This window comes from Anomalospiza imberbis, chromosome 5, assembly GCF_031753505.1.
Source record: "Anomalospiza imberbis isolate Cuckoo-Finch-1a 21T00152 chromosome 5, ASM3175350v1, whole genome shotgun sequence".
Classification (NCBI taxonomy): domain Eukaryota; kingdom Metazoa; phylum Chordata; class Aves; order Passeriformes; family Viduidae; genus Anomalospiza; species Anomalospiza imberbis.
Genome location: NC_089685.1, coordinates 62,045,590 through 62,069,940, shown reverse-complemented (window position 1 = coordinate 62,069,940; position 24,351 = coordinate 62,045,590). Strand labels below are relative to the sequence as shown.

Here is a 24,351-nt window from a genome sequence, read left to right as displayed (position 1 = left end):
GATAAAATATTATCATCAGTCCAGCCACCTCCAGATAAAATGAAATAATAATTTGTGTGCAAGCAGGTTACAAGAGACTGAATGGAAGAGCCTGAAAAGAGAGCAATATAATGACATGACTGGCTTGAGAAGATAGAGAAAATAATGAATTCCAAACAAGCAATAGAGATTATCCATCACTGAGTGCTCAGTTTGCAATTGCTCTGTGATTTAGGCACTTCTCTTGAATTAATTACTGAAGAGATGAATATAAGGGTGTATCTGCTTTCCCCTGTTTGAATTTAAAAGGGAAGTGTGCAGAAAAGCACATAGTGTGTGTACATAGGCTCACAACCCTTCTCCTGCAGGTGTGGAATCATGTTTCAGAGATATCATCCTGGTTAGTGTTTGGGGTTGCGACAAGATGCCCACATCAGACCATCCCCAAAAATTTTTTCAGGGCAAATCCAGGTTATGTGACCTGTAAAAGGTAATCCCTCCTTTTAACTACGCTCAGTGGCATTCATATCTTCCAGAAAACAATCTAGAGCAAGCTTTCCAATGGAAATCTTCTGAAAATACCAGGTGACAGGATGAAAACATCTCTGCCACAGTACATTTCTCATATTTTAAATCTACTGTAGCCAGATCAATGCAAGTATACCAAGTGGCATGGGGAAAAGTTGGAGGTACACAAAGTTTGTATTGTGCCTCTTAGATTTCAAATGTAAAGCAAGAGCAACGAACAATGAGGATTTTAAGGAAAAGCCTTTGCCATTGAGGTGGTTAAAGTGATCAAAAGTAACAGAACACACACAGGGAGGGGCCTTTCCTGAAACACCAGATCCTGAATGCAGAATGTCACCCAAAAGGCAACATCGATTCACAGGATTACTTGGTTCTCTCCTTTCTACTTACTCTTCAGGTTTGGAGTTTTCTTTCACTTTGTCTTGGAATGAATAGTGTCTGATCAAAGCCAGATGATGCAGGGAATAAAGGGAATACTTAGATAATGTCTGGACAATGCTTGTGTCTTGTACAGTTGCTTATTTTAAAGGAACAAACATGATGGCAAAAAGAGGGGCAGGCAGGGCAAGTCCCAGTGTAGTGTGGATCCAGGTCCAGAGGAGTCACTTTGCAGCCCCTTTTGTATCATTACAGTTAATTTTTTTAAGACACCAAGATTATGTTAAGTACACAAGGGGAAAAAAATAAAAAGGAGATGGCACTATTTACCAGAAGACTTGATTTTCTTTTTTGTGTTTGTATACATCCAGGATCTTTTCTACCAGAGGAGAGTCATGCAACACATATGTCTCTTCACTGCTCATTTTCTTTCTTTCTTTCCTCTCTGGTTCTTTGTCCTTCTTGCTAAACTGTGAATGGCCCTGTTGTGCAACTCTGTGGACTCAGAAATGCGAATGAATTTCACAGTTGTAGATGTTTTCACAGAAGTACAGTCACAGTTCCACTGTCAAGGCTACACTGAACCCAGAGCAGGCTCATTAAACGTATAAAGCTGCTCCTTACCCTCCCTATAATGCCTGTTCGGGCATTATAGGGGGTGGGAGAAAAAAAAGTGCATAAATTTTTGATGATGGGGTGGTTAACAGCTGGAGCAGATGACTGAAAGAAGCCTTTCTCCTTCTTTATCCTTCTCCCTCCACAAGCCTTCTGATCAAGGCTTGATGCCTTTCTGAGGGATCTGTTGCTGTCACACATGAACTGCCAGGCTCAGCACTAAATTGAGGAGGTGAAATGCAATGGCTGTAATAGAAAGGTGCTCAAAGTACTTGATGAAAGATCTCCCTCCTACCCTTTCATTCAGGGTATTAACAGAATATAGGCAATATTGTGGAGGATTTCAACTCAGTCCTCTATTAGGTTATGAATAATTTAAAAATTGAGTCCTTCAGAAATGTGGCATTTGGTGCAATTCTTGTCTCAAAAGAGCTTAGAGAAACAGTCTATCAGTCTTCTAATTTATTATTAAAGTTTAGTAAAATTTCAAAGAGTTGCGCACTAGAGGAAAATAGCTTTTATGTCTAATTGCTGAGATTAATTTACAGTTATCAGTTTATTAGGAATTTAAGTTTGGACTACAATCCTGATTTCCATTACTTGCTATACTTGTTCAATTTTATATCCCTAAAAACCTAAGTTAGAATGGCACATTTGGGTTCAAAACTCACACAGTTTACAGTTTGAAGCTGCAGGAGTAATAGCCATATCTTTCAGATGACACATTCCCACCTTTTTCTGCAAAGGCACTCCTCAGGTGAGAATCACAGAATGCTGTCTCCCAAAAAAAAAGCCTCATACTGCAGGGAAATTATATTAAAAAAGTGAAAAAAACCCAAAAAAAACCAGAATGGAAGCAAAGGTAAGGCTATACAGCAGTGAGTTAGAGTAAAATACGTTAGAGAGATAATGCATTTATTCAAAGCCGAAGAATTACAAACTTTGGAACTTCTAGGGTAAAATTAAATGTAACGAGAAATCCAAACAAAGCACAAAGAAATGACGAGTCAAATATCTAACCAATCTTAATTATGGTTTGAGAAAACATCTTTTAAGTCTCTAACTAGCTAGAAGTCACAACATTTGTTTGCCTAATATGTGATGTTTGTGTATAGATATTAATACACTTGTGCATTTGAAGATGAATTATACCTTTCTACTTCATGGTGCGGAACTGAAAGTTCATGAGAAACCTCTCTCTGTTCTGCAGGGAAGACAAAAAAACTATCTCAGTACAAACTGCACAGTTTTGCTTGGTTACAGTCACCACAGTAACACCCATGTAGCTGTTAAACAGCTCATCTTCTGGGAAAAAGAAGAAGATAAAGCATAAATTAGAAAGCAATATACATACCAGATACTGCAATGCATCACAGGAGCGTCAGTGGCACCATATGGACTCTGACAATTGGTCAGTGCAACAAGCACACCAGAGGCTACAGCTTCTGGCTCCAGACTGGTACCTCTGCAAATCCAGAGGGGGAAGAGTTAGAGGACATTTGGAGATTAAAACCTCTGTGACAGGAGCAGCTGCATGGGGATGTAAGGACATGCCTGAGCTGTCAGTAGGGCCATGCCTCTCTGTCCTGCTGAGGAGAGGGAGACACAAGCAACTGGGCTGATGCACCAAGGGCACAGCTTGCACAGAGCCAGCCAGACCCGGCTCCACAGCAGAACTCTCCTGATGCTGTATCAAATCTTGTCTATCCGAGAAACAATGTTAAAATTGTTAAGCAGGTCCTGAGGACACATTAGGACAACAGCACAGAAATGCCACCACAAACTTCGCAGAGGCCACCCAATAGAAATGGTCATTCTGCCAAGAGGTGGTAAGGAAGGGTGTTCATAGGTAGTACCAGGAACACCAGATTTTGTAGACTGGAACAAGGCTTGTAGAGAACGCTCAAACCCAACCCCCTGCTGTGCCATTAGCAGCTCTGCTTTCTCTGAATGACTCTAATAATTTGCTGGGTGCTCATGGTGGAGATGTAATACTATTAATTACAGAGGCGCTGGTTGTAGCTCCCGTAGGCAACACAGATGTTGTATGTTACACTCTGTGCACATTAGACTGAAAGAGCAAAGTATATTATCCCCAAACTTAAAGCACTACCTAAGTAAAATATTCACATGATAAGAGTTTACCTGACTTCCGCTAACTATTTCCTGGTACAAGAGTCAGACCATGTAATCTGAACTTGAATCAGTGGCCAGTCCTATTGTGCATTGATATCCTTGCTCTGCTGGGAATAAAAAGAAGCTGAGCTTCTCTCCCTCAAAAAATATTGTTCACATTGGCCTAGTTTACTCACAAAAAAAAAAAAAAAAAGATTGCAGTGAGCTATTTCCCTGGAAAGAACTGCATTTCCGGAAGTTTTCACTGGAATGACAACAACTCCTAGTTGAACCACAGGCTGAGAGTTCTCAGCCTGCGCTGCCGTGATATTTCTGCTTAAATTATGAAAAACTGAGATTCCTTTTAAAAGCCACAGGCTCTTTATGGTCTTGGGAGGAAAAAACCCAAAACAGAGCTTTAACCACTATTGGTTCTGCCACCCCGCAGCATGTCTGAGACCAGCATCTGCAAAAAGCTCCCAAACGAAGACTGCACATTGCTCCTGCAGTGCTACCTGTTTCCCCAGCATCCCTGTGGAAGGAATATATTGAAGCCTATAGCAGACATTCTCACTTCTGGCTCTAGAACTAGAACCAGCTTGCTTGTTAAGTTTTGCTTTGTTCAAAAATCTCATTGTCAGACTTACCCAGACAGGTTGTTTTGGGTTTTTTTTCCCCTTTGCCATAGTTAATGGATAACTCTGTCATGGTTGTTAAAAAGGCATACGTGATATGAGTCAGCAAGTGAAGGTAACACACACATGGAGGAGCTGGAAATTCTTCCTTGTTCCTTTCTACGTGTCTTCTGAAAAGCCTGGTTTTGGTTAGCCGAATATTGGGTGGTGCTTCAGAGAAACAACCAGGTAGGCTGAGGCATAAGCTGTCCCAGGAAGACAGGGGTTCATTGCTCCACTTGCTGCTAGGGAAGGAGGCTCAGAGCTGCCAGGCAGTCAAGGCAGCAAGACAAACTGAGAAGGAGAAAGGAGCTGAAATTGAGTGTCATTGAACCCATGGTGCCTCACTGTCCATTTCAATTATAAATACTGCTTTAAAATGTAATTTATTGTTATATCTCTTAAATGCAGTGGATTTTATAGACCCAGTCCTAGAGCCAGCACTGTGACAGTGTCCAAAGGATGATTTTTAATTAAGTGGAGGCTGTGCACACATGTAGGGAACATATTTAACAGATGTGCTGTAATGATGTCAGAATTATAAACTTAAATGCACTTTAGATCTGCATATGAATAAAGAGATGCCTGTACAGGCTTCTGGACAATTCAGTTTAGAAGAAATTTTAAACCATCAATTTATGTCAGTGCAGTTTTGCTATCCAATTACATAAACTATTAAATATCACAATTAAAACATTTTTGTCATTTATCTCATACAGATTTTTTTCTAAGTTTAACCCTAACTCTTTTCACCTTATGGTAATTCTCCTCAGAGTAATTACTCAATTTCCAAGGCAATAATTTGGATAGCATAAGAGCATGTAACCTCAGCCTTGCTCCCTCCATCATTATGGAAGATTTTGCCTAGAAATATACTTTTTTCCCTTCCCATTATTTGAAATATGACACATAATCAATAACCTGGAACTGCATAAAACTTTCTCATATGATAATTCTATTGATTTTTAAAAGAAATAATTAAACTAACTGCTAAGACCAAGTTTATCAATACAATCTGACTCTTTTGTTCTTCCCTACTGAGTAGGACAAATCAATCAGGGTTATGAAATAGCATAACCAGTTTTCTGGTGTTATTACACCATTCTGACACCATACTGAATAGCCAGTTTATGCCCTGTTGTTTTCTCCTTGCTCTCCCATTCCCCTGGCACACATCCCTGCAGCTCTAAATCACAACCTTCTCCTGTTTTTTTTCTTGTTGCATTGTACAGTCACAAACCTCTCCATCTCCATTCTCTTTACTGTGCTACCTCAGTTTGCTACTTCCTACACCACGTTCCTTTGCAAAATAATGAATGCAATTTTAGGAAAGACATACTGTATTTTTCCACATAGAGGTAGAATGCCAAATTGTGTTAAATGTCAAATTTTGTTCCACTTCAATGACAGAAGCAAATCTGCAAATTGGTACTTCTGCTCACACTGTATTTAACAACAGGACTTTACTAGTTCTCTGCAAGGCAAAGCAGTCCCGTGGCAGAAGGTGAAGTGGGAAAGCCAAAAGCCTCTCAGGGTTCCCCTGGAAGTAGAGCAAGCCTCTCCATAGGGATGGCTGGCTCTCTTTCTCTCATACTCTGATGTCCTTAAGACCTGTGCCATGTGAAATCAAATCTCTCCCCACATGAACTTGTGTACGCCTCAATTTCTCTTTCACTCCCTGTGATCCCACTAACGCCCTCACCAAGCAGCTGTTGACTTGTGCCACCACTGAGAGCTGCTCCTGCACCCAAGTGGTTGGAGTGAGGAATCTCTCCTGTGGCAGAAGCAGACAGTCTGGCAGGATGAGATCAGCTCCAGGGGAGATACACCACAGGTATGTGCCATGCCAGCAGCCAGAGAACTAAGCTCTTTAGGGTTTCTTGATGAAGGCTGTATAAAATGTTCAAGGATTTGGTTGTTTGCAAGGGACACTGCAGCATGTGTGTAGGTCACAGATTATTCATCTCTGCAACAAGCGAGAAAAAGCTTTCAAAAATTGAGGTTCATAGGATGCAGATTTAATACCTTCTGTAAAATGCACCTTTTACATGGAACAAGAGATTCAAACCAGCAGCAGTTTATGCTGAAAAAATGGCTGAACACAGTGGAAGAATTACAGAATATGCATGGCCTAAATCAGATACAGTCAGCAGTCATAGCAGATCCATTAATTTCCACTCAGCAGAGTTACAAACACTTCTTTACTAACAGAAACATTCATCCGCAGCATTCCTAACATCTATTGGTGTTTACAAGTTGCAGGATTTTCCTGAGAGAAGTAGGAATTAGCATGTGCCTACATTTGACAATGTTATTTCAAGTCTAAGACAGGTCACACACAATTTATAAATCTCCCTGAAAAATAATGCTGTTTTGGAGGTGCGTGTATCTATTCAACAGCATGCAACTTGGCAGCCTGAGAAATGACTTCCTAAAAATATTTTATTTTAAAAATAATTTGTATATGCATTGTAAAGGCTTATTTACATTATGTACCATTATTAACTCTGTTAGATGTGTGGGCGGATGGGCAGATCTCTCAAATTAATGTTATTTTAAGTTGCTACATAGTTCCAAAATCCCCGAGATTTGGCCTAGTTGATATGGCTCTAACAGGTGTAACTGGAACAAATGTATTAGAGATCAGAACAATGTCAAAAGTACTCATCAGGTCTGTGTTCATACTTAGGAAGCCTCCCTTCTAACATTTTAGGCTGTAGCTATCACTGCAACACAGGAGCATTTAACAAGCACTGCCATCAGAGATTAGCGGATTCCCTTAAATAGATGAAACTTGATACACTAAACCCTGCAAAAGCATTTTTTGGTCATGTTTAGAAAATAAAATTATGGCATGCCTTGGCTGCCTTTCAGGTGCCAAAATTCAAACCCCAGTGCATGCACCCAGCTCACACTGAATGCAATGAGAGATGCAAGACATTGCCCACTTGGCCTTCACTAAGTAAAACACAGAAAAAAACAAGAAGAGGGAAAAAAAAAAAAAGGAAAAAAAGAGCAGATTTTGCTAGAGATTACATAGCATCAGAGGCAGAGGTCAAACTCCAGAACCCTGACCATCTTCCTCACATGATTCTGGCTACATTCACTGTGGGGAATTAGGCCAAATTGGGGACGAGGCAGTGATGATGATAAGAGAGTAAAATGGATTAGGAAGCAATGACATAATCGAAATAGACGAGAAGAGAAGAGAAGAGAAGAGAAGAGAAGAGAAGAGAAGAGAAGAGAAGAGAAGAGAAGAGAAGAGAAAATTTAGAGTAACAGATGAGCACTGAAAGCTATCATAAGAAAGGAAGTAAGGTGATGCAACAGCAAGTGTAAATAACAGGAGATGCTCTGATGAGAGGCATTTTTCACACATGTTAAATAGCTGATAGTCTAAGTATTTTCAGTAAATACACAGATGCTGTGTTTGCCTCTAGTAGGTGTATTTACTATGGCATACAATGGCCTGGGTGGTAGGCTGATGTTCAAGGTAGAAAACTCTTCTCTTTACTCTTCATCTAGCCCCAGTAACATTTGCAGCTGCTTCAAAAATATTATCAGAGCACTTTGTGAAAAACCCAAAAGTCAGCTCTTATCGTGCCCTCAGAGTTCAAAAAAGAAGAATGACTTTTAATTCCAATTAATTCCATATAAAAGCCATGTAAAGACTTGACACTCGCCATAGGGCAGACTCTTCACAACCACACTGCTGAAGTTGCTGGCACTTACAGCACACAGCAAGCATAAGGCAGAAAAGTGCTGTGACTGTCCCAGAACTGGACACCTCACATCTGGGTGACAACCAACAGCTCATCAGTTGAGGAGTCCAGCATAATCAACAGCCTAGGGTAGAGAGGGACTCAGAGCAGGAAAAAGGAATGGACCTTCGGGACAAAAAGAAGGGAATGTGGAAGACAGCAAGAATATGTAGGTCTAACTTTTTGAGCCCTATTTGTACTTTTTGAAATTACCAAACACTCCAATAAGCTGAAAGACAAGGTGTTTTTCCCTGCTGCAGGCCTATTTTGCATATGCCTGAACAAGGCCTAAACACATCCTTATCTTTAAAATACTAAGAATAAAATACTAAAAGAATTCTCCATTGGCTTCAGATACAACCACCTCTCCACCAAACCCACCTCCCTGATTACCAGACTCTCTTCTTACATGGTTCTATAGAATTCAAGCTGACACTTATCCAAAACCAGCATTTATAAAAGCCTCATTTTTAAAATCTGGCTGTTGTGAAACTGCTGCTAAGGGGGAAAAAAGGGGGCCTTGGTCTTAGCTGTTGTACCTATGCATCTGGTGGCACTGACAAAATTCAACCCCCCTCAAGGACCCAGAACACATGGATTCACACAGCAGAGGGATGAATCCACTCCCACATCATACAACAGTTCAGCACAAATCAGAAGAAAACTGCATACAGAAAAGGTTACTTTGTTTTTTCATCTCTCAGTACCCAAGCCTTTTGCATTCCACTGCCCAGTCCCAGTCTTGGAAACAGCCATCAACTGTCCATGCCTTCCATCACTTGACAACTACAGCCAGCTAAGGGATCTGCATCCCTGCGGGGCTGTGTCTCCCAAGGAGGATGAAAGAGGCAGAGAAGGGGCATCATGAGCTGCGGCCACAGATCTGCTCAATGTGGTAGATGTCCTTGGGACAGTCAGCAGACAAGACAAGAGGTGCATCCTCTGTTATCACAACATCATCCTCAATGCGCACACCAATGCCACGAAACCTCTCCGGAGCACTCGCATCATCCTCAGGGATATAAATGCCTGAAAGAAGACAGGGAATTAAAACACACAACACTCTCCAGAACACCACGTTTCCCTTACTGTGCCACCAGGAGAGCGGGGTTGGACTTTCAGCAACATAACGTGTTTGATCCTGAGAATTTTTAATATGGCAAGTTAATCTCTTTCCTCTCACTCATGGCTGTTGGTGAGCAAAGAAAGGAAAGTGTCCCTCTGTGCCTACAGATATCAGCACATTAATAAAAACCTCCATAGCCACACCTGGCCTTTTCACACTTCTTGCTCTCTATGTTACTTTCACAATGATGACTTTAACAATGTTCTGAATAGAGAGAGAGAGAAGAGGCAAGCATTAAATATAAGTTTCCAGCTGACAGTTCCAAATCTAGTGACAAGGAGAAAGAAAGATTCCTCACAGTACGCCTAATTTGCAAAGCTAAGTTGTGAATCCCTGTAATTGCAGACTGCAATGTTTGAGACGCTACCAGTGACTGGTAGAAGTTCAGTAGCAGGAACACAGAACACAGCATAAGTGAATCAACCCTGATTTCTGCACTGCAGTTCACCTCTGCTGTACAGCCTAAGTTCTACACTACTTTGCTTCCTGAGTTTTCTCCCACTACATGTTACCTTGGCTATGTTTGGGAAGGAAATAGGTTTTTCTAATACTGTAATGACTTTGGGAGGGGAATAACTTAAGGCTTTCCAATACTGCTATAGTTTCCAGCTTCACCAGAAAGGATGTCAATGCTATGGTCTGCAGGACCAGCTAATTATTGAAAGGCAATACTGTTACCCTCAGTGTTGCATGTTTTTGTCCACCATTGGCTGCTTTTACCTGGTTCAATGGTTATCACCATGCCTGGCTGGAACGGGAGCGATCGGGATATATCTGGGGTATCATGAACATCCATGCCCAAGTAATGGCCCACATGATGAGGGCAGTATTTTCGAACAGCCTAAGAGAAGACAGAATAAGTGTCACAGAGGCAGTTAAACACAGCCCAACTTGTTCCAATACAAAAGATAGGGAAAAGAGACAGAATAGTTATGTACTTAACTAGCAGTCTTACTGCCATGCCTAGGTCACCAGGGCCTGCCTTCCATTTACTAGAACTGGATGGCCTTTAAAACCCACCAGTACCAGGTGCCTATTATGAGTACATTGCAGATTGCCTTTCCCCTGCACTGAAAAGAACAGCCCAAAGCCATCACCATCTCAGCATGGTGTCAATTTTCAAATCGCTGAGCTTTGCTGCCCAACCCTTCCCAACCCTTCAACATCCCAGCCCTGCGCGACTCCCATCAGCAGACCTTCACAACTGACTGCAGTGGGTACAGCTGCTCTGCGCTGTGAAAGTGGTCTCTTATGCACAACAGTGCACATGCTGTGCCGATTTCATTCGGTAGATATAGCATGATTTTAATCCACCTCTACAAGGCAAGGACACCGCCTCCCCTCACACCATCCTAACCTCCCTCCCTCTAAAGCAGGAATCAGCGAGAACTCCTCCCCGCTCCACGCTCCTCTTTCCCGGGGGACTGAGCGCAGGCGCTGCTCCCATCTGGCTGTGCTTCCACCTGCCGGAAGAACCCGGCACGACACCTTCCGTCCGCCGGCGGCAGCCAGGGCTGCCATGGCACCGGCACCGCACGCAACTAAATCCGGCAGGAACCCGTCCGACTGCCAAAAGCCGTAGTGCCGTCACCTGGTTCCGCCATCTTTGCAGTGTTGGCATCAGCAATCATGCAGCTCTGCAGCGAGAGTGACCGGATAAACCTCTCCAACTGAAAACCAATCCTATTTATCTGCAGGTTCAGCTCTAATGCGGACCAGTTTCCCAGTCTTGTGCACCAGGTAGCTCTGTGAGTCCCAGTACTGACACAAGATGGTGCAGAAGGGGCAGCAGACAGAATGACTGAGAAGAGGCTGCACCTTTTGGTGGCACTGCAGATTTACGTGATGTTAAACAGACCACAAAAGTACGAATAAATGCCTGCAGTCAAGCCTGGACCCAGAATCTCGTGTTAGTGCCCATACTTCCCTTCTGACTGTGCTCTAAAGCCGTTTCTGCGCTGGCAAGTAGTGCAGAGCAATGGCAATGGATCTGCAGAGTGAAACAGCAAGAGCCAAGGAGCAAATATTCACATTATGTGCATATAAGACTGGGGATTACTTCATGCCAAACTGTGCACCAAATAGTTGAATCACATCTTGGAGTTTAGCTCTGTCTCAGAGAAATTCATTCCTGTGCTGAGACCAGCCCACAACATGAATTAAAGCACCGTGTAGCAGCAATTAGAAGAGACATCCTGAAAGTACATTCCTGACCCAAATTAAAGCCCTAAAACTACCCAAGGATAAAGCAATCAGGATTAATAGGAGTAAACTAGAGTCAACAGTGGTAAACTAGAGTAAAAAAAATTGAAGTACCTTGAAGAAATGGCTGTCAGTGATGCTTCTCTCCAGGACACCCAAGTCTTTCAGTTTCTGTCCAATAAGGCTCAGCATGAGGCTGTAGATATTTTCCAGACTCATGCCAGGGGAGCAGAGGCTCAAGCAGGACTTCTGGATATCCAGGACAGCTTGATACAGTTCTGCTTGGGGTTTGGTGAACCTGAAGGCCATTGAGTAAAGGAATATCTCACAACTAAATCTCTGTTTCCAAAAGAAAAGAGGTTCTGTCCCCAGAACCTGTTCTGGGTACAGATTCAGAGGATGGAGCAGGGGAAAACCAGAAAGCAAAGCAACTGTCTCCTTGTATGAAAGGCCACACCTGCAAATTCACAACTGGCAGAGCTACGTACACATCAACTGAAACTCCTGTTTTCTTACACACAACTGGAGTCAGCCACAGCTGAATGTACAAAAGCCCTATTTGCACGTTTAGCATGCTGTAATAGCTGAAAATAGCAATAATCACATACATTCATGCAGTAATTAATGAGGCAGTGGGGAATACAACTGAATGATTACTTTATATAATTTGATTACTCTGAAGCAGCACAGAATGGGACATGGTAAAACTATGATTAAACACACACTCAATCCATCAATTATTTAAGAACTTATCAAAATTCTTCAAAAAAACCTACTGCAGCATACCTTCCATTGACAGGCCAGGTACGTGTGATGTCACTCACATAGCAGGAAAATTCACATCCACCATCTAGCAAGACCAGTTCACCATCCTGGAGAATAAAAGGAATGAATGCTCTGTGGGTCAGTCCAGCTATTAATTGATTTTTCTATTTGACAGCACGAAAGGAGGTTATGCCTCTGTTTTCACAATGCAGCTGCAGAAAAGTGAATTCCTTTTGCAGAGTAATACCCCAGGTACTACTGTTTCTAAATAGCCTATTCCAGTTGGATTGTTGCTCTGTAAGGTAGTATCTGACTGTTTTGCTTATATACTGTCTGAACTTTTAAGATGGAGATTTTGGAGGAAAAAAAAGGCATTTGCCTCTAACTACTCTGCTCTCTGAGACAAGTCCTATTCGCACCTGGATCGCTTACTCCAGCAAATTATGCCTATGACTCCTTTCACTAGAAGTTCTCAGCTATAGTGACTGAGACAGAGGGGGCTCGCAACAAAAGCATAGGATTTCTGAGCCCCCCCCCAACATGATCACTAACAGCTACAAATTTACCCTTGTCATAGGATATGAGGACCCAGCAAAAATCACTTTGTATCACAAAATCTGACAGTGTATCACTGCTGTAAATGCACTGGTGAATAGCATGTACAACCTTCCCTTTCTCTTCTAGGACTTTCTTGACTGTTTCAACATACCTTTCTGGAAATACCTGGTGATGAAGAAAAATTTTTTGGAGATGTGACTCTCCAATTCACTTCAGCAAAGCTGTTACATATCAATGACTACGCATCTCCCAAAAAATCACATAGAAGAAAGACAAAGGGCTAGGAACAAAACCACTGCCTTGCTTTCCCTCCTTAAAGGGGCTAACAACAAATAGAGCAGTAAGATGTTAAAAAAAGGTTGGAGTAAATTTTCTGCAGATTTACACTACATGTAGAGATTCATTCCACAGATCCATGACTGTGCCAGCAGACATGATGTGGAAACAAGGCATAATTGCAGCATGCTCACGGGATGATTAAACCAGCAAAATTTCAGGGCTAGTGCTACTTCCAGTGCTAGCTGCTATCATTATGTACAGTTAAGTGACACAAACAGACACACAGTAGATAAACCAGCAGTGAACAGACCTCACTATCCCACTGAACAGACAGGCCATTAACTATCTATTTAAATTGTACTTTTAAACTTTTTCAGAATAGCTGGTTGAATTCTTTAAGGCAAATCTGAAATTACAGCACCTGCCATCTTCCAAGCAATTAAACAAGCAAAGTAACAATTTACTGACTAAGGGAATTCAGCCTGTGGTTTGATTGTCCAGTAAATGCCTTATGCTGTGCTTGTCACAGAATTTTTTTTCACAGAATTTTTTTTTCTAGGTTGGAAGAGACCTTTAAGATCATTGAGTCCAACCCATGTTCTAACACCTCAACTAGATCATGGCACCAAGCGCCACATCCAGTCTTTTTTTAAACACATCCAGGGATGGTAACTCCACCACCTCCCTGGGCAGATGATTCCAGTATTCGACCACTCTTTCTGTAAAAAACTTCTTCCTTAAGTCTAGCCTGTATCTCCCTTGGCGCAGCTTGAGACTGTGTCCTCTTGTTCTATCTGTTGTTGCCCGGAGAAAGAGACCGACCCCCAGCTCACCACAGCCACCCTTCAGGAAGTTGAAGACATCACCTCTGAGTCTCCTTTTCTCCAGGCTAAACAACCCCATCTCCCTCAGTCGTTCCTCATACGGCTTGTGTTCCAAGCCCCTCACCAGACTCGTTGCTCTCCTTTGGACACGCTCAAGCATCTCAACCTCCCTCCTAAACTGAGGGCCCAGAACTGGACACAGTACTCAAGGTGTGGCCTCACCAGTACCGAGTACAGGGGAAGGATGACCTCCCTGCTCCTGCTGGCCACACTATTCCTGATACTGGCCAGGATGCCAATGTCCTCTTTCTTTAAAGCAGAGCCCTCAAGTAAACGACTGAATGAAACATTCAGACACCTCCCAAATTAGACACTTTGTTAGCCTATTTGGAAACAAGATCTGTAGGAAGCAGCACACAAAGAAAGAGTCAAGTTTATGGGTTTAATCTTCTACTTAATAATTTGGGAAAAAAACAAGTGACAGTCATTTAACTGAACAACTTCAACAAAAGCAACTGCAGTTACAGCAGCACGCCTGACCTTGGACAACAGAATGACAAAGGAAGCTCCTTCCTGCCGAAAGCAGCCTGTCATATCTTTTGTACATTTGTCTCCGCACATCATTTCAAGGTCTGCTAGCATCCCAGCTTCAAGAAAAGACAATGCTAGTGGGAAAGTTTCATTCTGCATTAAGACAGAGGAAAAATATGCTCCTCTGAAAAGCAAATAGTGAGCAGAGCAGTGAGAGAATACTGCCCCTGAAGATACTTATCTGAATCTAAAGACCTATTGTCAGGAAAGCTGGAGAGGGTTCAATTCAATGAGAATCCTCAAAATAAGACAAAACACGCCACTCTTCCACCTCTTGACATTTAATGCTGATCCATTCCCTACTTGTTCCCCTTCCCTGCTTTGCTGGGCTACATGGAACCAAAATGCTTTTCAGCTTCAGCAGAGCAGGAATGCACTTTGCCCTTATATTGCAAAGCAAGGCCAAGGAATGCAAGTGACAGCAGAAGAGCCCCCCGGGGCCTTTGCCCTGCCTGAGACAATGGCTCCCCTATTTTGTGAGGCCCCCAGCACTGCAAGCTGCTGTGAAATCAGACATGTTCACTAAATTATCTGCAACCCTGTTTGCAAGTCCTTGCACTGTTCAGAAAATACTGCACCAAGAACTGAGAGGAAAGAAAGACAAGTTGAATCTGCCATTGACAGTAAAATTAACCAAGGCAGGAATTTTTCCCTTGCTCACTTAAAAAAATACATATTTAAGTGCTTTGATCTGTTCAGTCAAAACAAGCAGCAGCTAGGGAACGTATATCACAGCACTGCATTTCAAGTTACTGGACAGCACAATGGTTACCTTGATGAGCTGATTATTCTTTACATAGTGCAAAGTGTTTGATCTGTTGCCACCAGCAACAACAGGGGGGTATGCCAAGATGTCAGCACCACGAGCCCGGCACTCGAATTCGAACTGGAGTAACAATACAGAGAAGAGGAAACCATTAGTGCTGATTCAGGTGATTAACTGCCCTAGAACCATATTAATTCTTGTCCTACAACTGTCTTCTTAATTTGTACAATACAAAGTGAAACTAGAAAGTGAGTTGACTAAATGAAAACAGTCTTAAATATTTTTCAAGAACTCTGGAGGAAAAAAAAATACAGTTTTTCAAGATTTTTTCATGCCTTTACTGGATCTCCAGGAAGCTCTTTCTGGTACAAGCTGTTCAATACTGTCTCAAACATTTCACTACACTGGCATATATCCAGGTGAGGATTTGTTCTTATTTGCTCTTATTTGCCATACAACTTTGTGAACTTTTTATCATGCTCTTATTTGCCATACAACTTTGTGAATTTTAAAAGATCCTATATGTCAGCATGACAACAGTCATGATTTGCTTCTGTCTTTTAAAATTGCAAAGTACTAGCATATTTACAGCAGTATCTATTTTTCATGAAGGTTTGAAAGTATGCACTATCTTGATGTCTGAGGGCATAGAAAATAGCACCATAAGTCTCAAGACCTTTACCTTTCTTGAATGATGAAGCTGATGAAAGCATGGAAATGAATAAATTTACATCTATAAAGACCCTCAACAAGTTAATAGCATGTCTTTTCTATGATTACCAAAATGACATGGGACAGAATACTCCAGGATGCCTACATGGAGCAAAGGTTTTATGATCCTGGTCTGGACTGAAAAACTGACCTGTAAAATACACTTTAAATAAAGTAGTTTTTTCAACTCCGTACTGCCAGTGCCATGTCAGCACAGGCCCATCCATGTGGTAACAGAGGGTCAAATCATGCTGATGTTTCTTGAACAGGCATCTCACTGCAATTCCTTACAAAGTTACCAAATGTGCAGTCCAATTAGTCCTTATTTTCTAACTGAGAGGCATCTAAACAGCTTCAAGATTAGCTGTGGTAATCTGATGTAGTAAGAGGCTAGAGGCAAGAGAAGCAGGCTTTACAAACAGGTGTTATAACCACTTAAATTTTGTACAACAGACCTGTATAATAGAATAAGGTGAAAATTTTACCTCCAATTGTTTAGCAGGTCTTGCATTTCAATACAGTACAAAAAGACATCAACAGAGAGAAACTTAGACAAATGCTACACTCTTTAAATAAGGGTACAGGAAGTACAGCTGAAGAGTTCCTCACACTGACTCTTCTGCACATCCAAGGAACCACAAGGGTTGGGTGAATAAATGTGCTACAGTGGGAGACACGTGATAAAGAGATCTGACACTGCTGGTTTCCTGGAAGGATAACCAACATCCAGCCCTTCCATCTCACTTCCAGCTACAAAGTACTCACTTTTGCATACAGAAAAGCTTCATCCATGGGGGATTTACTGGCAAACATCGTCTCTGTGAAAGCCTATGAAAAAGAAGGGATCTTCAGTTAGCAAAGGAGCCTGAACTGTTATTTTTCACCTGTTGTCTCTTGAGGAAGGCCCAAAATCAGCTGGCCCAGAACCAGAGGGTTTCACCAATTTCTTTGTTGAAAGTGCTGTCAAGACTAGAACCAATTAAGATGTATTCCCTATGAAACTGTATTTAGGGGATGACTGACTCTAGGTTTTGGGGAAAAAAAAAAGATTAGATGATTGAGGCTGATCCCATGGTTTGGCATTTTAGAAGTTGTCTCACCTGTGGATTACCCTCAGGTCTAATAGGATTGCCTTATGCAGCTTTTCCTTCAGAGAAAGACAATCTGTACCTCTCTTTTCTACTTGGCTCTCTATTTTAATAATATTTATGAAAACGTAACTGCATTTGAGGTATCTGTCAGATTTGTTTACAAGTGGCCATTGAGTTCGAAAGGTATTTGAGGGTGAAGGGGGAATGCAAACACATACATAGGAAACATCTGCATACAAATCCTGTTTCCTCAAAATAAAAATAATAGATGGGAAAAAAAATTATTTTGGAAAGCAGAGAGGAAGCTGGGAAGACGGTGAAAAGGCTAATCTTTGCTTTTAAACATAGTCTAACACCTGCTGGCTTTTCTTCACTGGAGTTATGTTAATTGAGAGAATTTGGTAGTCCAAGCAGTCTTCCAGTTTCCCCTTGCCCTGTGGAGGAAGCCAAGGCCAGCCAGTGGTTGAGACAGAGCAGTTCAGTAACAGATTAGACCAAAGCTCTCCTTCCACCTCCTGTCACCTCACCAAGGGAATGCACTGGTTCATTAGGAGAGCACACAACCCCATTACCTCTGCTGTCACCCGGCCAGCTATCTTCATCCTCTCAATCTCTGCAGGGGATTTGATCAGCCGAAGGTTTTGCACGAGATGTCGAACGGCCTGGATGTGGTTTTTGCTCCGAGCTTTTACCTCAGCCAGGGGCTGCATGTAGTCAGAGTGCAGCTCTGCATGCACTGGTTTTCTCAAGTCGTACCAAACCATGTTGGACTCACCTGGAATACAAAACCAAAGTTGACACAGACTAAAATAAATGCAGAAATGTACTCCCCATACTAAACTAACTCACTCCTCCTAAACTAGACCTGTTGTTGTGTTTGAGAAAAATAATCTTCTCTGACTCTACATTGACAGGCTATATAGACACTTTCACTGTCACAGAATACCAGCAATCTCTTCTAAATTTGGAAGATTACCAATTCATAGCATATAGATTGGACAAATCTCCACTTCTGGGCAAATAATGGGGTTTACAGCCATCACTAAATAGATGCATCTAGCTCAGATCTATTCAGAATTCACGTGTCAAAGTTGCACTTATGTAAGCTAAGCAGCCACCACATCACAGTGCACCTTCTGAATCGTTCTCCCATTCAGCCTGTCCACACTGACCATGGAAAGCAATTCACCTTTTTGCATGGAATCAAGATCACTATCATCAACATCTCCGAACACTTGGGGAAACAACTGCTTATTTCAGCCATTCAAATAAAATGAGCTTACTGAAAACGCACACACCCACAGTGGAAATTTATTCAGAACATCAGTTAACAATAAATTCTCCTCATGGAACATTTTAAATAAAAATGAGTAGAAAAGCCATGTTGAGTCACTGTTGATGTCCACCATGGCCCTCCTGCTTTGGTGAAAATAACCATTAGCAGGTGCTTAGAGAAAATGTTGAAGAAACTGGGCATTCATTAAAGAGTATTGCCCTTAGCTGATCTACTGCTTTTCATGGACCTCTCCCCCACAGAATTGAAAACTTCTGACTCCATTTCAATTTTGATATTCCAAACTTCCATGAATGATCTACAACTTAAGAGGTTCCAAACCATGCCATGTGATTATTTAATTCAGCATTCCCTCTGTTTTTAAATTAAGAAAACCAATTAAGAAAACCAGCAATTAATCATAGTCATCCTCTGTGCTTTCCTCAACTATACACATCTCATACCTTGCCTTGTTTTCTCTTTTTCAAGCTGAGTAGGTTTGTTCAGCCTGTATCTCACACACATTTCATGCTTTCTTTGATCATCCTTTGCCCTGTGACTTACCCATTTTCAAGACATCCTTTTTTGAAATAAAATAACTGATTCCAAGATTGTATTTAATACTTCAGAATTCTCTCCCTCTAGTTGTGTGACCCCTCCGAAGTCACATTTGCCCTTATTATATTGTCATAAGCCTTCTTCAGCTTTATTTTATAATGCATTTAAGTTCCCCCTGGACTGTAAGTATTGAGGTTACATAGTGATGGGAGATGCAAAAGAATATTTCTAAGGGACAGCAATGTTTGCATTTCACGGGCAAGTCATCATCGAGCTAAATGTGAGTGGACTAACAATGTTCCTGTGTGAATTGTTTTCCAAGTCTACTATGAATAAAAAGTGTTCAAGTTTCCTGTATGTCATCTGGTTCTGACTCTGTCCGCAAACAGATATGACTAAAACAGAAACATGGTCTTGCTTATCCTGTTCCTTTATATTTCAGAGATATGCAGACTGGCATTCACATGGATACACAAGAAAGTCAGAAATTTTCAAAACTACATATCCATTGGTGACCCTCAAAGAGCTAACACGAACTTCCAACTGCCTTTGCCACAGCTACTCTCCTTGCCCCTCCCCAGGTTCCTTTTAGTATCAATGTGATGTCACAGACCACCTCCCAAACCTGAACCGTACAGACTCTGCAAACCATATCCTCATCTCATTCCCTAATTTTTGTTACCTTTCAGCTTGGCCACCAAGTGCCTGAACTCCTCAATGGTGTAAGCTTCATCTACTCCTGTGAGAGCAATTGCCCCATCTGGGCCTGATCTGGGCCCATCCCACAGCTCTCGATTTGGATCTCTCCGGGGCACAAAAAGTATGGATTTGTGAGATGGCAGCGCTTTGCCAGGAATGCTCTGCAGCACCAGGATGCTGTCAGGCTCCTGAAACCCACAGAGGTACAGGAAATTAGTGTCCTGGTGGAAAATATAGGGGATGTCATTGCTCATGTAGTACGTGGGGTTGGACAGCAGAATCACTGTGTGGTCCAAACTATCCCAGCCTTGGGCTTCCTTCTGGATCAACACCATCAGTTTGTGTCGGCGAAGAGCATATTCCACCTGTGACAATCCTGGGGTTACCTCTCCTGTGAATACAAAACAAATCAGATGGAGAAATTCAAGGCTCTAAGGGTATTTTACTAGTCACATGCCTGATTTCCTGCCTACTCCCTGATGCCTTACATGTGCATGCCTTCTTTGTAATCCCTCCCAAGCCTTCCCCTTGCTCCTCTTCAGCTTCCATTCCTACAGCACATCCTCATTTAGGCTGCTTCTCCATCACACAAAAAGACATCGGTTTTAACCAACTGCTGGATGCTGAGTTACTTCTGTGCAAAAGTAGAAATCACAAAACCTGGTAGATTTAGACAAACATCCAAACATCCAAATGTTTGCAGAGAATGCGGGAAAAAAAAAAAAAAAAAAAGAAGAAGGAGCAAGGCAAACTGAACTTTGACTGCTAAAAACTGATGGGTTTTACAGCATGGACATTGAACAGAAGTTTGCCTCTTGAGGTTGAGCATTAGTTTCCTCAGATAAAGCTAGAATGTTTGTTCAAATACACACTAAGTAAACTCATAAAATGACTATTTCTAAACCAAAAGGGACAGATTGAGTGTCAGATATTCTGGGAGATCAGGCAGAAGCACAGAGGTTGCAGAGTCTAAGCAGTCACAAGATTCCAGGCAGAAACAAACCATGGACTGCAGGCTGCCATCAAGACTCCTGTTAAGGGAAGGGATCTTCTCCAGGGCATATGTAGCTTTTGTCAATATTTAACAATTCAAATTTCCAAAGTTAAATACTGTATTTCTAATAACACTAACTAAGCAAATGATCTCTCAGATGAAGGTACTCTTTCAACTGCTCCAGTCGCAAAAGACATGAAGTACAGCAATCAAGATACTCACCAAAACAGGACTGAACTTCAAAGGACAACCAGCAACAGCTGAAGTATGTATTTTTAAAATTGTGAGACTCTCTAATTATGATCTAAATATAAGAGCCTTAATCAGTACTTTGACTAATACCCTGCCTTAACATAGGCTGAATTTTGATACCGTTTGTTAACTTTCCACTTTCATAATCTTTTCTTCCTCTTTCATGTATTACACAGTGACAATTCTAGAACAAAAATTGACATTTGACTTGTACTGTAAGTAGATTCTTGCATGAGTGCAATGGGAGGGGAAAGTTCTATTTGCATTAATTTTTACACCTTTTTGATTATATCCTCAATATCTATTAGATGTAATAGTCTTTAAAAAGAACCAAACAAACCCAAAAACCCCACCACATCTATTTTAGTCCGTGAATGTAGAAATGACAGAGAACACAGAAACCATTTTAATGCAATCTGGCCTCACAATTCCACAAAGTTATACTGCAAATTTCCTATATTCCACTGCATTCCAGTCAGCTTTTTAACTGTCAGAGTCCAGTGAATTTCAGAAGCTGCAATGGGGTGAAACACAGGGATCCCAGCTGTCTTCCAACTGTGAGGCCTGGAAATTTCCTTTGCATTAAAGGCATTTACTTTTTAAAACAGTAATTGTGATAATGTCATATTATTTTAAGGAAACCACCTCTACTTTATTAAATGGAAAAATACTTTTGATAGCTAGAATTCACTTCCAGTGCTTCAGCTGCACTTTAAGGAGTCAGCCTCGTTTATTGTGAGCTGTCAATGAGTGCCCTAATAAACATGATCTAATGCTGAAGTTAGCCCAGCTTTGAGCACAGGGGGAACCTGTGCACTGTCTGAGGTTCCTTCTGACCCGAACTATACTACAATTCAATGCAGGTGTGTGTATATATATATATATACACACACACACATAGTCATCTGTTCTCCCTTTATACCCACGTATGGAAGAACACAGAATGTTTTCCTAGACATATTCCTGAATATATTTTTGCTGCAATCTTTTTGTTTTTTAGATTTAATTGTGGTGATCTTATGCCTACATGCTCATTTTAATGAATCTCAAAAAAATGCACAACCTCAGCTTCTATCACTACTGCCTAACTTCACAGTCACAAGCTTCTTTTTCTCCTTCTCCTCATATTGAATACTCCTCTGAACAGGGCACATTCTTTAGACAAGTGGTGTTCATCTATCAATATCCTTCACCATTCACCTTTGCTGAACTGCACCTTTGTTTTGTGACTCAAAAGACATGGGATATGAACCATTCTGACAGTTCAGCTTGCACAAAAGAGTCCCTCTTAATAAAAACCATATTTATTTGCAGGACACAGAGTCCACAAAATGCCACTGCCACAAAAGGTCTGCAGCACCCAAGTAAACAACCCTGAGTACGTCATGAGAAAAAAGAAAGAAGCTATGAAACCATCACATGTGAAGCCTATTTTTGGAATCCGTACCATCTCAGACAAGGAAATTAGATACTAAATATAATTACTGGCTAATGAAGGTAGCCATAAACACCTGAAACCACAGACAATTCTATGATGCAGCAAATCAATACACTCAGAAAAATGGAGACAAGAAAATATCAATGACTGGCTCATGCAGGGCCCAAACCTCACCTGGTTTGAGCAGATGTGGGTGCGTGAAGGGGCTGGGCTGGCCCAAATACCGGTTTGGAATCTTTTTCTGCTGAGCAGGCTGGATGGAAAATCTTCGGAGAGCACATGACTTGCAAACTAGAGGAAAAGAAATGCACCGTGTCAAGGTTAAAAAAACCTCAATACTTTCCAGTTAGGAAACTGGAGAACTGTGGTCTAGTCATCAGACTCTTAGCAGCATTCCTTCACTTATATGACATAAATATCCCACCTTGACTTCTGCATTTGCTGTGCATCACAATAGTTTATGAAACAATGTGCACACAACTCAACTGACAATCAAATATTCATGGAACATCTAGAAAGAAACAAATATATACTGAACCTGACAATCCAGTAACAAAACCCGGGAAGCTCTGCTGGTTTGCACATCCCAATTCATACAAATGGTGTTCATGATGCACTCAGCACTCTCCCTCCCTTACTTCCCTCAAACACCACAGGGCTCCAAGCACGACACCTGTATATTGTATCTTCTGGACTATGTCTACAAAAATTTTCTCTCATCTGGAACAAGTATACAGTTTTCAAGGCTTTTCCAGTTCTGTTTTTTACTAATGATGCTGGGAAGAAACCATCAAATAAGGCAGGTTTACACAGGAATGTGATTTTCTTTTCCTTTCTGGAGGATACCTGATAGTCCCTGTTTGTGTATTGACCTTCCCTGGCAGCAGCATTGGCCAAACCGAACACTTATGAATCCCACTTCCAAACCCACACACAACCAAAGCAGGTGAGTTTTAAAGACAACTGCAAGTATGCATCTGTGAGCTGGGAATGGGCACGATAAAATCTAAAATTAAAAATTAATTGTCAGAACCTTTAGACTTGTCAGTCACAGCCTTTTGCAGCTGAAAAAGTGCTTGTGCCTGAATACGAATCAACCAGACCTGTAGGAAGGAGAGGGCAGTCAGAAGGTAAACATCTATTTGACATTTTGAAAGGTGGTTGCTCTTTATGTTACTTACCATGCGCCTACTAGAAAAACAATTTGTGCTGCCATTCTTAGAACAAATACTTTTAACTCTTCACCAGCATAAGCAAAGATAACACAAGAAAACATCTGCCTTTCAGGTAGCTGAGACTCTGAGGCTTACAGCAACACATACAGATTTGCTGTGGAAGCCAGGATCATTTATGCATGACGACCAATAGTCATAACATGAAGCGTTCACTAGGTGATGCTTGACCGGAGACCCGGGCGGTGAAATCTAACTGCAGCTTTTTGTGCAGTCTAGTTTAAAACGGGTGTTCCTACTGATATTCTCCACGTACACAGCAAACAGGACAGCTCGCAAGGAGACGGACACAGCGGACACTAAATAAAGCAACACCGTGAAGGCAGCGAGGAGCTTTCTACCGTTGCTTTATTACTCAAGTTACTGCCTGTTCTTCCCTAGGACTGAGCTCCGACCGGGGCTGCCACTGCGCCGCCGGGGAGAGCCGCTTTCCCTCGACCCGAGAAGCGAAAGCGGGGCTGTAAGCTGCGATCGCCGGGTGTCGCTACCGGAGCCGCGGGCGGTGTTAGGGCGTGGGGGAGGAGAGGTGTCTGACCTGCGGCGCCGCGCCAGCCCCGGGCCGCCAGGACAAGCGCCTGCTGCGGGAGGCGCGACATGGCCGGGCACACGGCACACGGCGCACGGCGGGGCCTCGCTGCGCCGCGGCGCCGCGCGCTGACACCATCACCGCGCGCCGCCCGCCGCCAATGGGGGCGCCGCGCCGGCCGAGGAGCGCCCGGAGGCGCCCGCCTCGGCCGCGGGGGGGAGCCCGCGCCACGGCCGGGGCTGGCGGCAACAGCGGCGGGGGAGCGGCGCCGCACGGGGCGGAGCGCAGCTGCCGGGCCGCGGCTGCCGCTCCCAGAACGTGCCCCCCGCCACGCCGCGGAGGCCCGGGGCAACGACTGGGCGGGATCGGGGCCTCGGAATGAGACGGGCGGGATCGGGGCCTCGGAATGAGACGGG

The 24,351-nt window shown here is 42.4% G+C and overlaps 1 protein-coding gene and 2 long non-coding RNA genes across 3 annotated transcripts in view; 2 read left to right on the top strand and 1 right to left on the bottom strand.

Moving 5' to 3' along the window:
• The window catches only part of LOC137474621 (uncharacterized), a 28,917-nt gene extending 6,565 nt beyond the window's left edge, over nucleotides 1-22,352 (top strand). The window contains exons 2-3 of the long non-coding RNA XR_010999434.1: nucleotides 20,645-20,756; nucleotides 22,061-22,352. This is a non-coding gene — a long non-coding RNA (uncharacterized lncRNA). The remainder of the gene's footprint in view (nucleotides 1-20,644; nucleotides 20,757-22,060) is intronic.
• On the top strand, nucleotides 4,581-7,275 carry LOC137474622 (uncharacterized). Its single transcript, XR_010999435.1, has 2 exons — nucleotides 4,581-4,766; nucleotides 4,935-7,275. It is a non-coding gene; the product is annotated as an uncharacterized lncRNA (long non-coding RNA).
• On the bottom strand, nucleotides 6,292-24,076 carry XPNPEP3 (X-prolyl aminopeptidase 3). Its single transcript, XM_068191364.1, has 10 exons — nucleotides 23,945-24,076; nucleotides 22,352-22,468; nucleotides 19,477-19,884; nucleotides 17,536-17,738; nucleotides 16,638-16,700; nucleotides 15,168-15,281; nucleotides 12,165-12,250; nucleotides 11,493-11,676; nucleotides 9,897-10,017; nucleotides 6,292-9,079 (listed from the first exon to the last, which is right to left on the bottom strand). Exons 1-10 carry the CDS (start codon nucleotides 24,003-24,005, stop codon nucleotides 8,913-8,915), a joined length of 1,524 nt encoding a protein of 507 aa, XP_068047465.1. The 5' UTR covers nucleotides 24,006-24,076; the 3' UTR covers nucleotides 6,292-8,912.
• Between the last annotated feature and the right edge of the window lie 275 nt (nucleotides 24,077-24,351).

What these genes read in the sequence shown, in the direction of transcription:
- XPNPEP3 (XM_068191364.1), bottom strand. Translation starts at nt 24,005, where the DNA reads ATGTCGCGCCTCCCGCAGCAGGCGCTTGTCCTGGCGGCCCGGGGCTGG. An exon ending in CTTGGTGGCCAAGCTGAAAG is followed by an intron (nt 17,739 to 19,476) that starts GTAACAAAAATT and finishes TTTGTATTCCAG; the next exon opens with GTGAGTCCAACATGGTTTGG. An exon ending in CTGACAGCCATTTCTTCAAG is followed by an intron (nt 10,018 to 11,492) that starts GTACTTCAATTT and finishes GTCTTCTCTTAG; the next exon opens with GCTGTTCGAAAATACTGCCC.